At 43.1% G+C, this 17733-nt stretch overlaps 1 protein-coding gene across 1 annotated transcript in view; it reads left to right on the top strand.

Moving 5' to 3' along the window:
• KCNH1 (potassium voltage-gated channel subfamily H member 1) overlaps window positions 1–17733 on the top strand; it is a 377358-nt gene that overhangs the window by 43090 nt on the left and 316535 nt on the right. The window contains exon 4 of the mRNA XM_070384380.1: window positions 5294–5686. Coding sequence (XP_070240481.1) covers window positions 5294–5686 — 393 coding nt within the window. The remainder of the gene's footprint in view (window positions 1–5293; window positions 5687–17733) is intronic.

Raw genomic sequence — 17733 nt, 5'->3', positions numbered from 1 at the left:
TATAGGGATATGAATTGTGGTAGTTTGTATTTTTCAAGGACCATCGCATTTAAGTAGCATGTATACCTGTGGCGGATTCATTGTGATATTTGGCAAAACTAATACAATTATGTAAAGTTTAAAAATAAAATAAAATAAAAAAAAAAGTAAAATGTTTATGTGTAGAGTTGTTTGTGGCATTCTCTATTATATTTTGCGTGTCTACAGTTTATACTTGTATTTCCTGTTTCATTTCTGATATTGGTAATTTGTGGCTTTTCTTTTTTTTTTTCAGTCTTGCTATAGGTTTTATTTATTTTTAAAAATCCCTGATTTTTTCTATTGTTTTCATATTGTCAATTTCATTGATTTCTACCCATTATTTCCTCCCTTCTGCTTGCTGATTAGTTTTATTTGCTCTTTTATAAGTTCTTGAGGTGAGAATGCACATTATTGATCTGAGACTTTTTCTTTTTTCTTACGCATATATTTAAGTGCTATAAATTCTCCTTTCAGTACTGCTTTAGCAGCATCACACAAATTTTTATATGTTATGTTCTCATTTTCACTGAGTTCAATATGTTTTTAAATTTCCCTTGAGACTTCTTCTTCTTTAGATCATAGATTATTTAGAATTGTATTGTTTCCAAGTGTTGGATATTTAGTTCCAAGTATTTGGATATTTTCCTCTTATCTTTCTGTTATTGATTTCTAGTTTGATTCTATTATAGTCAGAGAATATACCTTGTGTGATTTAAATTCTGTTAAATTTGTCAAGGTTTGTTTTATGGACTAGTGTATGGTCTGTCTTGAATAATGTTCCATGTGCGCTTGAATAGAATGTGTATTCTGCAAATTCTTCTTGGGTGGAGCGTTTTATAAATGTTGATTACGTTCTGTTGGCTGAGATCATCAATGAGTTCTTCTATATCCTTGCTTACTTTCTGTCTAGTTGTTCTATCAGAGGTTGAGAAAGAGGTGTGTAGGTTTGTCTGTTTCATCTTTCAATCAGTTTTCGCTTCACGTATGCTTGGAATATTTTTGTTTGGTGCACACGCATTAGGATTTCTAAATCTTGTTGGAGAGTTTACCTTTTATCATCATGTGGTGTGCCTTTCTGTGTCTGTTGTTTAGACTGGGTAATTTCTATTGTTTTGTCTTTAAATTCACTGATTCTTTCCTCTGTCCCCTCCATTCTGCTGTTGATCCCATCCATTGAATTTTGAAAATTAGTTGTCATAGTTTTTGGTATTAAAATTTCTGTTTGGTTTATGTATTCTCTTTTTGGTTGAGACTTTCTGTTTCTTTGCTGTTTCTTTTCTATTTATTTGCTATTTCTGAGACTTTATGTTTTTTAATTTGTTTGTGTCTGTAATTGCCCATTCAAGCATTTTTTTATGATGGATGTTTGAAAATCTTTGTCAGATATTTCTGACATCTTTATCATCTTGACTCTTGGCATCAACTGATTTTCTGTTTTTCAGTCAGTTTGGTGTTTTCTTGATTCTTGATATAGTGACTGATTTTTTTTGTTGAAATGGCCATTTTGAATATTATATTGTGAGACTCTGGATCTTACTTAAACCTTTGGTTTTAGGTGGCTACTTTTGACACAGATACAGATAGAGGAAGGAGTAGGCATCCTCTCATTTCTACCAGGTTGGGGTGGAAGTCTGAGTTTCCAACTCAGCCTCCACTGACACTTGTTAGGGCTCCTTGTTAGCATAAGAGTAAGAGTTCCCTGCTAAGCTCACATTGAGCCCTCTCTGCATTGTAGTGGTGGTGGGCCTCACTGCTGCTGGGGGAAGTGAAAGGAAGTCCGTGCTCCCTGTGGGGCCTTCTCTGGTAATACTCAAGTAGGAACGAAGTGGAGGCTGCATGCTTCACTACAGACTCAAGAAGGGGGAAGTCTCGGCTTCCTAGTAGCCCTTGCTGCCCTAGATGGGAGTGGGGCCACAGGTTTTCTATTGTGTTTTGACAGGTAGAGCAATTATCATCTAAAGTTTTCTGTCTGTTGAGGCCCCCTTCCCAGTTTTTCTGCTAGAGAGACTGGGCTTTTATTGGGACTCTTTTTGTCTACACCCACTGATATTTCCATGTTGCTGCCTTCTTCAGCTCTAAGTCTAGGAATTTATGAGGCAGAAAATAAAGCCAGAGAATTCACCACTGTTATTCCTAGCCAGTTTGCTTTCCTTTCTCCACCATTCAGAATAGTTTAATGTTTGTTTAATGTAATGTTTTTAGTTTTTTCAATGTCTAGAACTTTTCAAGGTACTTAGAGTAAGGAATCAGGCTTTCCAGGTGGCTCAGTGGTAAAGAATCCGCCTCCCAATTCAGGAGATGCAGGGAACGTGGATTGGGTCCCTGGGTCAGGATGATCCTCTGGAGTAGGAAATGGCAACCTGCTCCAGTATTCTTGCCTGGAGAATTCCATGGACAGAGGAGCCTGGTGGGCTACAGCTGATAGGACTGCAAAGGGTCGGACAAGACTGAGTGACTGACCATGCTGATCAGAGTGAGAAATAGGGAAAAGTATGTCTACTCCATATTTCTGAAAGCAGAAGGCTCATTCAGTTTGCTTTTACTTGTTTTATTCTAACAGGCCAATCACTTTTCCTACCTGAGGTCTCAGGTCTGAGTATCCTTAATCACACTTATGTAAGTTGCTTCCCATGGGAAAGGAAAGTTAAAATCCCAAAGAGCTCTGTGCATTGGTGGGACGGGTAGAAACAGTTTTCATACCCCAACTACACACTGGGCCCTCTGTGAATTTATAGCTTTCTTTTTCTCACCTTTAAGGCTTGGGGCCAACCAGAGGGGGACCAGAGATATTCAGATTATTTCACATTCATTAAGGGATCTTTTGGGCTTCCCTGGTAGCTCAGCTCTGTAAAGAATCCACCTGCAATAGGTCGGGATTCCTGGGTCGGGAAGATCCCCTGGAGAAGGGATAGGCTACCCACTCCAGTATTCCAGGGCTTCCCTGGTGGCTCAGATGGTAAAGAATCTGCCTACAATGTGGAAGACCTGGGTTCGATCCCTAGGTTGGGAAGATCCCCTGGAGGAGGACATGGCAATCCACTCCAGTATTCTTACCTGGAGAATCCCCATGGATAGAGGAGCCTGGTGGGCTACAGTCCATGGGGTCACAGTCAGACACGACTGAGTGACTAAGCACAGCACAGCACAAGGGATCTTTATCCTCTAGAGGTACAAAGACGTTCCCATGACACAAGGGGAAGTTTCACCTAGGTGTTTCTAAGAACCACGTAAGTGCCACAGAGGAGCAGCTGGGGGACGTGTATGGTGGGTCCCTTCCAACTTGGCCTGGCTTCTAAAAGCAGAGCTTCTTTCCTTTGATTATTGAGGGTGAGAACCATGCTCAATACTTTCTTGGAGCCAGGCTTCTCTATACTTCATTGTTTACTGAATCTGATTCCTCAAAAGCCTGTTATTTAGGGAAATATAATCTTGCTGTGGAGCAGCACATGTTTTTAATCCAGCTGGATCTCATTTGGGATCCTGGTCCCATCTTTTGCTAGCTGTATGACCTTGAAGCTCAGTCATTCACTTAAAAATCATCCTGTACTGCCCACTGTGGGCCAGTCACTGTGCTGTGTTTTGGGAATAAAGTAGTGAGTACCCCTTCTCCCTTTTCTTTACTTTCCAGCCAATAGCAAGTCCAGTTGGTTTTACTTCAAAAATATATCCAAAATTAGATTACTTTTCTCCATCACCCTATCTTTCCCCCAGACTATAATAGTAAATTCTCTGATTCTCTTCTTCCCTCTAATCCTCTGCCTCAATTTATTCTTTCATAAACACGCATCTGATTATTACTTTCTTACTCAGGACCCTCCAGTTACACTGAGACATACTGAGAATAAAATCCAACACCTCCCTGTGGCCCTCTAGGGCCTGCGTGGTCTGGTTTCTGCTTCCCCGTCGAGTTGGCTAGCATCCCTTTCCCTCTCGTTTAGTATGCGTTAGTCATACCAGACTTTCTTCCTTTCCTTAAAATATCTCACTTGTCCTACCCTGAGGCCATTACACCAGTTATCTTCTCTATCTTGGATACTTTTCATTCAAAGTTCGAATGACTGGTGTCTTGCTTTCCTTCAGGTTTTAGTCCAAACGCTCTCTTTGTCCTGGTCCTCAAGTCACATTCTATCAAAACATTGTGTGTCCCGCAGCCTCTAATTTTTTGAAAGTAAAATTTCATTGTACATAGTTTTATTGGAATACAGTCACAATCATTTGATTAAAATTTGTCAGTAGAGAAATTTAATGATACTTTAAATTTTTTTTTACAAGTACTCAGATTTATTTTCTAGGTATTTTATATATGTTGTCTAATTTATACCTGACAGCAACCTGTGATGAAGTTATTGTTATCATCATTATTATAAAACACTTATTCTTTATTAGCCACTATTTTAAGCTCTGTGGGTATCCCTACTGGCTCAGTGGTAAAGAATCCACCTGCAATGCAGGAGACGAGCTTTTGATCCCTGGGTCAGGAATATCCCCTGGAGAAGGAAATGGCAACTCAGTTCAGTATTCTTGCCTGGAGAATCCCAGGGACAGAGGAGCCTGGTGGGCTACAGACCATGGGGTTGCAAAAGAGTCAGACACAACTTAGCAATTAAACAAAAATAACAGCAGCAATTTTAAGCTCTATGCATATATTAACATATTTAATCATTGCAGCAACCCCATGAAGTAGGTACTATTGTTGTCCACATTTTCTTTTTTTTAAATTAATTTTTATTGGTGTATAGTTGATTTACAATGTTGTGTTAATTTCTTCTGTACAGCAAAGTGATTCAGTTATATGTAAACATATATCCACTCTATTTATCTCTTCTTACAATTTGATATTGTCTTGATTTGTCTACTAGACTGACCTCTCCAAGAACAAGAATCATGCTGTTTCCTTCACTGCTATTTGCCCAGTGTCTAGAACAATTCTGGTGACAAAGTAATCAATATTTGTTGAGTAAAGTTGCTTAATTCTCTTGTGTCCCAGTCTCTCTCTTGTGACATGGAATAATAGCTAGCTAATCAAACAAGGTTGTATTTAGAATTGTGAGGTAATCACTGTATGTGAGGTACTTAGTGTATTTATTGTTTCATTATGATCGTTTATATTACAGCGCTCACTCTATTCTCCCATAGTCCTCCAGTTCCTGTTTTTGTACCTCCTGATCCGTCTGGAACGTCATGAGTGTTTGTCCATGACAGAGGCTGGCTGGTCTGACGCTCACAATGAAATCCTCACTTAGTTCTCTCTTGGCTGTGTTTTTCCTCACAGGTTCTGCAGCTGGGCTCAGACATCCTTCCCCAGTACAAGCAAGAGGCACCAAAGACTCCCCCGCACATCATCTTACACTACTGCGTTTTTAAGACCACGTGGGACTGGATCATCCTGATTCTAACCTTCTACACAGCCATCCTGGTTCCTTACAACGTCTCCTTTAAAACCAGGCAGAACAACGTGGCCTGGCTGGTTGTGGACAGCATCGTGGATGTCATTTTTTTGGTGGACATTGTGCTGAATTTTCACACCACTTTTGTTGGACCCGCTGGGGAGGTGATTTCTGACCCCAAACTCATTCGCATGAACTACCTGAAGACGTGGTTTGTGATTGACCTTCTGTCCTGTTTGCCCTATGACGTCATCAACGCTTTTGAGAACGTGGATGAGGTTAGTGCCTTTATGGGTGATCCAGGGAAGATTGGTTTTGCTGATCAGATTCCACCACCCCTGGAGGGGAGAGAGAGTCAGGTACATCCCTCAAATCTCAGACCTTGTTGTCATGTCTTTAAGTTAATTGTGGATGCTCAACAGAAGAGTACTTGAATGGGTGGGAATTAGTACGATTGGTGTCTGAAACAGAGGGAGCATGATGCTTGGTCAGTATCCCTGCCTGCTGCTCTTGTCTTTTGGACGTGTGGAGAACCCTGCATGTCAGTGGATGGGTGTGGAGAAGACCAGAGGCTTCTCTCTCACTCCATGTGGAGTGCAAGCTGCTGGCTTGGGAGGTGGGGCTGCGGAAGCAGGCATGCATTGCCGCTGCACTGGTGACTCTTACACTTGGTATGCAATCGCTGAATGCCTATCTACTGATTATTCTCATCATGGGGACTTTTCTGTTTTCTGCTGCTGACCTTTGGCTGTTTCAAAACTAATTAACTCTTGAAATCAGAGATGCTACTCTCCCCTAAGATTGCTTGCCTTTATTTTTCCTTTTTCTCTGGTAAATGTTGGGAAACCATGAGTTGATTCCTCTCTAAAATGACTTTTGCAGGTGACCAATGGCATTCAATTGTCCATGCTGTCCCTTGCCTAAATTTGCTGAGGTAGTCAGGCTGTGGTTACGTCGGACTCTTGTGGTTAAGTCAGGCAAGAGGAGAGTGTTACTGGACTACACTGCTTTGGGTTGTTATGGGAGGAATTAAAAGAAGATAAATGCTCTGAAACAGACTAAAATCAGGACATGCTTAAAGAGTCAGTGAATGGGTGCTAGGACATGTTGCAGCAGGAAGGGGCCGCTCGGCCGGCTAAAGTGATTTTCTCCATTAAAAAAAGCAACGGTGTCACATCACGGCAAAGGAAAATGTCAGATTCTTATCTAGTTTGAGTGTTCTGTGAGAATTGATATATTTTTTCCCTGCTCTTCAGTTGACACTTTATGGCAGTACACCTGGTAAGTCAGTCTTCAGCCTCAGATAGCAGTGGCCCTCACTGCCTCAGATTGCGGAGGGTCCCAGAGGTCTCAGTGTGGCTGTGCTGCTGTCTGGATGGGTCATCAGGAAGTCGTTGGGAGGCTGAAGCGAGGCGAGATATGCTCTCAGGGCTAAAGGGCTAGTAGGACTCAGCCTTGACATAGTGGGAAGGGACAGCCAGTTCCCTGCCAGGATAACAGGGCCTGCCAGTGACCCGACGTCTTGGTGGTGGCATACCTTCACCTTCACATCAGTACCAGCCGTGGGTGAGGATTCCAGCCCCTGCCTGAGAATCCAACTTCCTACTGTTTGCTCTCCAGTGAAGGGGAACTGGTGTTCAGATGCTCCAGACTCAGAACAGCCCCTGTTTTCATCTGTGTGGTGTCTTTTAATAGACTTTAAAATCCTGAGAAATAATGCTTTGTGTGGATTTTGTAGGGGGATTAAATGAGTTGAGGCTGATCATTTAGAAGAGTGAAATCATCCCTAAAGTGAATGTTGGGATTCTTAAATGTGAATTTTAGTACACGTTGGGAGTGCTGTTTTTCTCTATGAGTACATTTCTAGCAAATTTTATGTTAGTTAGCGAGGAAAATATGATCATTTTGGCTTAGATGATTTAACTGATTATTTCAACCTAAAAGAGCTTCTTATGCACATATGGGAAATGAGTTTTAACTTTAAAAATACTGGTTGAGTTTTAAAAATAAACCATTTGCTATTTACAGCAATGGCATTGAAATTTTGCAGATAAATAGAACAGTTTTTGGCTTCTGTAGTCTCTTACTAAACACTGGCAGAGCTGTAAACACATATGTAAACGTGTCAAGATTACCTTGTAGGTGAGCAGAGCATAGAGCTTCTTCCCATGCACGGTGTATGTTGGGTTAGAATTCCTTTGCCATTAGTTGTGAGTACCCTTGACATGGTTTCTGGTGTCCAGATTTGTGAAATCTGTTGTAGATAGGAAATTATAATTTCCCTGTAATCAGTCCCTCAGTCCTGTCCGACTCTTTGCGACCCCATGGACTATAGCCCTCTAGGCTTCTCGGTTCATGGGATCTTCTAGGCAAGAATACTGGAGCTGGTTGCAATTTCCTACTCCAGGGGATCTTCCTGACCCAGGGATCGAACCCACATCTCTTGTGGCTCCTGCATTGGTGGGTGAATTCTTTACCAATGAGCCACCTGGGAAGCCGTAATTTCTTTATAGCTTTTTATTAATAGTTGGCAAAGGGTTTTAGCATTAAAGTTCTTACAACTGTGTCTTGATCATGGACAATAACATGAACATTAAGAGGTTATAGTTATGATTTGCTTCTGTAAAGACTTGACTCTATATTTGATAACTCCTTTCAGAGCTTTGGCTCACACCTGAAATAAAACCTTTCTGTAATAAATAGTTACGGTAGAGTCGGGGAAACACAAGAATACTGAAGATTTGGCTGCTGGCCCTCTTAGTCTCCCCTATAAGGACAGCTGGGAACCTTGTGCACGTCATTTAGCCTTTCTGGATTCCAGTTTTCCTAGCTGCAGCTAGGGGATGATACCCCCTCAACTGCCTGAATGCATGGCATTTGGGCTGTGGATTTGAGTTCCCTGTCAGTTGCAAAACCTGGTGAGTTCAGAATCCCTGGTGTTAGTCTCACCTCCAGACTGACTGTAAAAATGAGAGACTCAGCACCGACTTCCTATCTTTGGTGGAAGCTGGAGGAAGGTAGGGTGGGAAGAGGATATTTAGCAGGTTGCTCAGACAGTAAAGTGTCTGCCTGCAATGTGGGAGACCTGGGTTTGATCCCTGGGTCGGGAAGATCCCCTGGAGAAGGAAATGGCAACCCACTCCAGTACTCTTGCCTGGAAAATTCTATGGATGGAGGAGCCTGGTGGACTACAGTCCATGGGGTTGCAGAGTCGGACACAACTGAGCAACATCCCTTTCTTTTCATGATAAGTAGACCTACTGGAGGTCAGAGCCCAGTAGAACTGTCATATGGTTTAACCTTCTTAACTCACAAACAGAACAGAGAAGAATCACAAGGGGACTCATTATTACTGTGACCATATGATTTGCTGCACCATCTTGAATGAGTCATATTCCCTGGGTCTGTTCCATGACAGTTTTGGTAAAATAGGGAGAAAACACAGAAGGATATTATTGAGTCAGAACTGACCGAGAAGTTCCTGATGTGTGTGGTTCACCCTTGGCTTGGTTGTTGTCATGGGGAGGCTGGGTATTGGGTACCAAGAGATGGGAAGCTGCAGTTTCCCTGAGGCAGGTGGGTTGGTGATGAGATGGGCAGTTTAAGATGCTCACCAAGGGATAGCACCATTTTCCAGGCACAGGCCTTTGTGTTAAAAGGCACCATTAAATCAGTGGGCACGAAGGGCTGCTGGCGCTCGGGTTGGAGAGGCCATGAAGGGCACCCCACCTGTTGAACCTGGGTTCGGTTCAGTTCAGTTCAGTCGCTGAGTCATGTCCGACTCTTTGCGACCCCATGAATCTCAGCATGCCAGGCCTCCCTGTCCATCACCAACTCCTGGAGTTCACTCAAACTCATGTCCATCAAGTTGGTGATGCCATCCAGCCATCTCATCCTCCGTTGTCCCCTTCTCCTCCTGCCCCCAATCCCTCCCAGCATCAGGATGAGGTGGCCAAAGTATTGGAGTTTAAGTTTCAGCATCAGTCCTTCCAATGAACACCCAGGACTGATCTCCTTTAGAATGGACTGGTTGGATCTCCTTGCAGTCCAAGGGACTCTCAAGAGTCTTCTCTAACACCCCAGTTCAAAAGCATCAATTCTTCGGTGCTCAGCTTTCTTCACAGTCCAACTCTCACATCCATACATGACCACTGGAAAAACCATAGCCTTGACTAGACGGACCTTTGTTGGCAAAGTAATGTCTCTGCTTTTGAATATGCTATCTAGGTTGGTCATAACTTTCCTTCCAAGGAGTAAGCGTCTTTTAATTTTATGGGTGCAGTCACCATCTGCCATGATTTTGGAGCCCCCCAAAATAAAGTCAGCCACTGTTTCCACTGTTCCCCCAATTATTTCCCATGAAGTGATGGGACCAGATGTCATGATCTTTGTTTTCTGAATGTTGAGCTTTAAGCCAACTTTTTCACTCTCCTCTTTCACTTTCATCAAGAGGCTCTTTAGTTCCTCTTTGCTCTCTGCCATAAGGGTGGTATCATCTGCATATCTGAGGTTATTGATATTTCTCGCAGCAATCTTGATTACAGCTTGTGCTTCCTCCAGCCCAGAGTTTCTCATGATGTACTCTGCATGTAAGTTAAATAAGCAGGGTGACAATATACATCCTTGACGTACTCCTTTTCCTATTTGGAACCAGTCTGTTGTTCCATGTCCAGTTCTAACTGTTGCTTCCTGACCTGCATACAGGTTTCTCAAGAGGCAGATCAGGTGGTCTGGTATTCCGTTCTCTTTCCGAATTTTCCACAGTTTATTGTGATCCACACAGTGAAAGACTTTGGCATAGTCAATAAAACAGAAATAGATGTTTTTCTGGAACTCTCTTACGTTTTCGATGATCCAGCGGATGTTGGCAATTTGATCTCTGGTTCCTCTGCCTTTTCTAAAACCAACTTGAACATCTGGAAGTTGATGGTTCACGTATTGGTGAAGCCTGGCTTGGAGAATTTTGAGCATTACTTTACTAGCGTATGGGATGAGTGCAATTGTGCAGTAGTTTGAGCATTCTTTGGCACTGCCTTTCTTTGGGATTGGAATGAAAACTGACCTTTTCCAGTCCTGTGGCCACTGCTGAGTTTTCCCAATTTGCTGGCATATTGAGTGCAGCACTTTCACAGCGTCATCTTTCAGGATTTGGAATAGCTCAGCTGGAACCTGGGTTAGGTGGGGGAAATGGCTTCACTAGAAGAGTTCTGAGTAATTCACTATACGTTGTCTTCTTCCCCAGGCTCTGCTGTGGGGTTGCTCATCTAAGACTAGAGAGTGGGGAGAAATAGGGAATTATTGATTCATTTCTCATAAACAGTAATGGAGCAGACCTCTCTCTCGTGTCCTCTTAATTATGCCGATGGAATTGTGTTGCAGTGGAGACCACCAGGGAAGCAGCAGATGGGCAGTGGGGGCTTTGCCATCTGTGTGTGTAGGGGTTAGGGTATAGATGTGGGTACTGGGGAGAGGGCTCTTAAAGTGAAAGGATTGGGCCTTCCCAAACCTTGGGTCAAGAAATTAGGTTAAAAAGCCAGCAGTTGTGAATTCAGCCGTGTTTGGATGGAGCCCACCTCATGGTTTAAGCCACACAAGCATTCTGCTCCAGCTTGGTTCACTTATGTAGATGGCCTATGTTTGCGTCATTCTCCAGTCTGTTGGTAATCATCTGTTTTGGAGGCCGTTTGGGAAAATGTTTGCGCATTAGTTAAACTGGTGAGAGGACAGGAGGTCTGGAAATGGAGTAAGTGGAAGCTCGGAATGGGTGTGCTAGAGCGAAAGCCCGGTGGGTCTCTTTCAAGCACGTAGTGCAGTGGACCCCGACCTTTCGAGCACCAGGGACTGGTTTCCTGGAAGACACTCTTTCCATGGACCAGTGTTGCAGGGCAGGGGGGCTGGTTTGGGGATGGTCCTTATAAGGAGTGAGCAGTCTAGATCCCTCTCGTGGACAGGTCACAGGAGGGTTCACGCTTCTACAAGAATCTAACGCCACTGCTGATCAGACAGGAGCTGGGGCTCAGCGGGTAATGCGAGTGACGGGGAGTGGTTGTAAATACAGGTGAAGCTTCGCTGGCTGGCCTGCCGCTGTTCACCTCCTGCTATGTGGCCATGTTCCTCATTGGCCACTGACTGCTACCTCGTCCATGGTTGGGGACCCTTGACTTAGTGGATTATTGCCCTGGTATGTGTCATGGGTTAAAGATAGAATTATTATTCACAAAACATAAGGAATCCTAATTTTACTGCCAGTGGAGCGCAGAAGTGCAAACAGCCGATGGAGCCAATTGTGCTCCCACCCGGGTTACAATTCTGGTGCCCTGAGGCCTGGGGCCAAGAGCTTCCTTCTGTCCCTGGCCCTGCAACCTCAGACAGAAGCACCACCAGCTAGGGCCGGTCACAGCTGACACTTGCCGAAAGCACATGGATGATGTTCACCCAGAGCAGAGGAGGACCGAGGCATGCTGATGGAAAGATAACGGCACTGATAGCGACTCCCCTTCATCTAGAGCATCTACCTTTCCAAAACGCTTTCACACAGATCGCCTTTTTTATTATTGAAATATAGGTGACCTGCCATATTATGTTAGTTTCAGGTGTAGTCCATAGTAGTTTGACATTTGCAAACATTATAAAATGTTCACTGTGCTAAATCTAGTAACTGTCTGTCCTCGTACAAAGTTTTTATATTATTGACCATATTCTTTGTTGTGCAGAGGGTCTTTGTTTCAGCTCTGTGGTGGTAAAGAAACTGCACTTAACTGAGGGGAAGTTGACTTGTCGGCTTCCAGCTGTGCAAACTTATAGAAGTCATTTCATCTCCTTGGACTTCGCTTACCTCACCTGTAAGATGGGTCCATTTCAACTTGAACCTTCTGTGGCTCTAGGGAAGATTATCCCTGCTTTGCAGATGAGGGGAAAGGGCCAGGTTGTCCAGAGAGTAAAACTGGACCCTGGTCTCATAACTCCTAGGCCTGTGCTTTTCCCTGCAAGTCATGCTGCCTCATCAGAGATCTGGAGACAGAATGAGCCAAGCAGTGTGTGCTATTCTCAAGTCCTTCTGTGAATCATTCCCAACTTGGCCCCTTCTGCCTGCCCTCCACCCCACCTCCAAGGGGTGAGAGGTCCGAGTGGTCAGCCTGGGTGACCCTAAACTGAGATCACTAGTGCATATGCATAGGGCTGGACGGTGAGCGTGGGGTCGGAAGTAACTCTAAAGGGCTGGTTGCCTGTCCTCCTTCTCTCTCCTTGGCGGATGGGCCAAGGTTCTTTTAGGATCACTATTCCTAGCTTTTCTGTGATTTCCTTATCACTGAAGCTGAAATCAAATTGGATCTATGTACACGGATCATCCTGTTGATTTGTAGTTTTCAGGCCTTACCTGTGGTTTCTATTTAGGTGGATGGACACTGGTTCAGTTCCCATATAGGTGACACCTCTTGTCCAGCTGAAACCTCAGAGGAAGCTGTTGGCTGAATGTCATGAAATGACTGAGAGTTTTCTATCCTAGACTTTCAGCAATACACTGTGTGGATGTACTATAATTTGTTTATGTATTTCCCTGTGGTTTACCATAGCAATTATTTTTTTATTAATAGACTATTTTTCAGAGGAGTTTAGGTTTATAGAAGTAGAAAGACTACCTTCACCACCGGCAGATGCCCTGTTATTAACACCTCGCATGCGTGTAGTACACTGGTTATGGCCAATGTGCTCAGTCACATTGTTGTGTCTGACTCTGCGACCTTATGGATTGTAGCCCACCAGGCTCCTCTGTCCATGGGATTCTCCAGGCAAGAATACTGGAATAGGTTGCCACTTCCTACTCCAGGGGATCTTCCCGACCCAAGGATCAAAGCTGCACTTCCTGTGTCTCCTGCATTGCATGCAGATTCTTTATCTGCCATTGGGGAAGCCCCATTATGGCCAATACGATGCATCGTTATCAGCTGAAGTCCAGAGTTTCCATTAGGGGTCACTCTTTGCAGTGTACATTTTCTGGGTTTTAACAGATGGATAATGACATGTGTCCACCATTGTGTATCGTACAACAGTTTCACTGCCCTAAACATCTCTGTGCTCCACCTGTTCATCCCATCCTTCTCTCTAACTATTGGCAACTGCTTTCTACTGTCTCTATCGTTTTACCTTTTCCACAGTGTCATAATCTTGGGATCATGTAATATGTAGCCTTTTCAGATGGGCTTCTTTCACTTAGAAATAAGGCCTTAAGTTTCCTCCATGTATTTTGGGGACTTCAGATAGCTTATTTCTTTTTATTTCTGAATGATATTCCATTGTATGGATGTAGTATAATTTATGTATTTCACAACAACAACAAAATAGCTATTAAAAAACTCCATTATTGACAGCATTGGTTATTTAGGCCTGATCAATGCAGGCCTGCTCCTGGGCTTTCCTCCTCCTGTGGATCCCTGGAACATGGAGAGTGTGGAAGAGCTGAGACACTGGCATGCAGACCAGCCCATCTCAGCAGCCTATGGTGTCTCCTGGATAAAAACTGAAAATATTTAACTCAAGCTATTATGTCTAATGGGCTTCCCAGGTGGCTCAAGTGGTAAAGAATCTGCCTTCTCAAAGCAGGAGACACAGGAGATGTGGTTTTGCTGCCTGGGTCAGGAAGATCCCCGGAGGAGGAAATGGCAACTCACTCCATTATTCTTGCCTGAAAAATCCCATGGACAGAGGAGCCTGGTGGGCCACAATCTGTGGGATTGCAAAAGAATCGGACACGACTTAGCGACTAAACAATAGCAACAACAAAATTGTGTCTATTAATACAACAAACAAACCCGAAATTGTATGATAGTACCCTCATATTTCATACACTTTTCCTTGGCATTTCTATCTTTTGTGTTTGTGCTGAGTAACCCCCCATTTCTACCATCCATTTATTTTGGCAAAAGGAAGACAAAACCAGACACCTTGTAGTTTCATCTAAGTGTTTTGTTTGTGGCAGGAAGTGCTGTTGTGGGGTGTGTTTCTCTTCTGATGATGGGGACTTGCCAGCAGTGGCCAGTGGCTGGGGTCTGACTTCAGTGACGATATCAGTTACTACTGTTGTCATGCTGGAATATTGCCATTTCTCCCCTCTCACCTGTGAGGGCAAGTCAGCATAGAATGTTTCCTCTTATTTTAATTAAAAAGATCAGTCTTCTTCCTGACTTGTGTTCACAGTATGTCAAGGATTATGGAGGTTCCGTGGCTGTTGATCAAGCAGAGGCTCCAAACAGAAGGGCAGGCTATAGGTGTTTTATCCTACACAGACAACTGAATCATCCTCACCCCTTGGGGCATGCATGGGGGACCAGGGCAGTGGCTAGGGGGAACATTTTAAAGGGAACAAGTTAATCCTGGATGGCTTCCTGGAAGTGGTGATTTACTATGAAACTGTGATTCCAGAGCTTTAAATAGCATAAAAACTTAGTGATGCTCTGAGAGCATTGTACATTGGAGCAAAACAGACTCGACAGATGTGCCTGACTCACCTCTGCTCACACATTGTCCTTTCTTCCCCCCCGCCCCCCAGTCTCTTTTTTGGCCAACCCCAGTTCTACTTTTAATTCTCTACCAACATTTCTTCGAATCTTGTTTAGGGTCCTGTCCTGCGCTTAGTCACCCGGTTGTGTCTGACTCTTTGTGACCCCATGGACTGTATCCCACCAGGCTCTTCCATCCATGGAGATTTTCCAGGCAAGAATACTGGAGTGGGTTGCCATGCCCTCCTCTAGGAGATCTTCCCAACCCAGGGATCAAACTTGGGTCTGCTGTACTACAGGCGGATTCTTTACTGTCTGAGCCGCCAGGGAAGCCCAGTAAAGGTTATTTGAACACAAGCATTGTGATACCACAACAGTAGATCTGATAACCCAGGAATACTGAGTGGGTAGCCTGTCCCTTCTCCAGGGGATCTTCCCAACCCAGGAATTGAACCAGGGTCTCCTGCCATTGCAGGCAGATTCTTTACCAGCTGAGCTATCGGGGAAGCCCCTGTTGAGGGTGATCTTTCTTTAAAGAAAACTTACTGACTGAGGTGGTAGGGGACAGGGATACAGCTCTTCAGTCTGCTCCCAGTCTAGTGGGGACCATGGATGACAAACGCCAGCAGAGGATGTGAGAAGGGTCAGCTCAGGGTGTTGTTTCTTGCTGTTGAGGAGCATGTAGCCTGTTGAGAGAAGCTGGAAGTCTTCCTGGAGGAGATGATCGGGGTTAGTCTGGTGAGGAGTAAGGAGGAGAGTCTTGTAAGAGGAGCAATCAGGAGCAGAGGGGTGAGCTGTCAGGGACTAGCAAGGTATTCATTACATCCAAAGCAGAAAGTCAGCCCTGGGGAAGGGAGGAAGGTTGAGAGCAGGAGCAAGATAGTGACACAGGGTCTTGCCAAGGAGTTTACATGTTGTCACACAGACAAAAAGAAGCCACCCCGGGTTTCCATTATGTGTGTGACACGATCTGATTTTGATTTTTGAAAGTGTTCCCAGACAGCAGTGGTGAGAATGAGAGGGAAAGGGTCTCCACTTCCACTCCTCCTGTTCTAATGAACTGGCTGCCATCAAGCTGTTACCTCCACCATGGCACTGAGCTGTGGTCATAAATCAAGTAACTGTCCAGAGTTTATTTTTAGACTCTGTGATGTTCCACTGGCTTATTTGTCTATTCTTACAGCAGTACTGTAAGAATAGTACAGTCAGACAACGGTGTCTGACTCTGTGCGACACCATAGACGGCAGCCCACTAGGCTCCTCTGTCCCTGGGATTCTCCAGGCAAGAACACTGGAGTGGGTTGCCATTTCTTTCTCCAATGCATGAAAGAGAAAAGTGAAAGTCAAGTCGCTCAGTCGTGCCCGACTCTTAGCGACCCCATGGACTGCAGCCCACCAGGCTCCTCCGTCCATGGGATTCTCCAGGCAAGAGTACTGGAGTGGGTGCCAGTGCAGTACTACACTGTTAATTGTGATAGCATAATAGTAATTATTAATCAGTTACTGCCTCTGTTTTTTCTCTTCAAGACTGCCCTGTCAATTCTACTTTCTTTGTACATGCACTAAAATTTGAGAGTTAACTTGTTAATCTCCACCCCCCCTCAAAAAAACACCCCAAACCAAAATCTTGTAGGGGTTTTGAATGGGATGATACTGAATACAAAAACCAATTTGGAGAGAATGAAAATCTTAAAATTGTGTTTTCTAATTTATGACCATCAACCAGTCATATGTTTGGGTCTTCCTTAAATTTCTCTTAGTATCTAGTGGTTTTCAGCGTCAGTGTCTTACACATTTCTTAAAATGCTGTTGTTAAACTTATTCCTAGATATCTGATGTTTTCAGTGCATGTATTGTCAGTAGGATTTAAACTGTTTTTAATTGTTTATTGCTGGTATAAACTATTTTATCTACTGACTTTGATGCTTGCTTTGGTAACACATGTACTAAAATTGTTTACTGATTTTGCAGCAAAGTTGGCAACTTTGCATATTAATTTGAGTATTTTGTAGGTTCTTCTGTATTTTTATATACACAGTGATGTCTCTGTGACTTTATTTCCAAAATCTATGCCTTTTACTTCTTTTTCTTGAATTAGTACTAGATAGGATCTCTAAGGAAATGAGTGGAAATGGAGATAATGGACAATTTTGTCTTATTGTTAACCATCGGGGGATATGTTCACTATTTCACCTTCAGTTTGTGTTGACTTTAATTGATTTTAGTTTACAAATACATACTCCTTTTTAGGTTAAGAAAGGTCTCTTATAATCTTGGTTTTATGTGAATTTTCATCATGAAGAAGTATTTAATTTTACCAGATTGCTTTATACATTTATTGAAATAACATTTTTTTCTCCTTACTTTTGTTAATGTGATGAATTATGTTGATTGACTTTTGAATGTTAATTAACCCTGCATTCCTGGAGTAACTCCTAATTGGTCATGATATATTGTACTCTCTTATATAATTGTATATGATTTTCTAATTTTAATATTTAGGCATTTTGCATCTCTGTTCATGAGAGATATTGGCCTTTCATTTTTTTTCCTTGTGATGTCCTTGTTAAGGATACACAGGGAAGTGTACCCTTTGAAACAATTTATGTAACATTGATATTATTTATTCCTTAAATATTTCATCAATGAAGTTGCCTGGCTCCGAAATTTTCTTTGTGGGAAGATTTAAAATTAGGATTTCCATTCCTTTAGGAAGTATAGGACTATACAGATGTTGTTTTTTTCATTTGTGCCAGTTTTACATCATTGAAGGGTTAGCCTTTTCATCTAGTGTGCCAAATTTATTGGCAAGAAGTTACATATAATAT

This window comes from Bos mutus, chromosome 16 (assembly GCF_027580195.1).
Source record: "Bos mutus isolate GX-2022 chromosome 16, NWIPB_WYAK_1.1, whole genome shotgun sequence".
Lineage (NCBI taxonomy): Eukaryota > Metazoa > Chordata > Mammalia > Artiodactyla > Bovidae > Bos > Bos mutus.
This window is presented reverse-complemented; position numbering and strand designations above follow the sequence as displayed.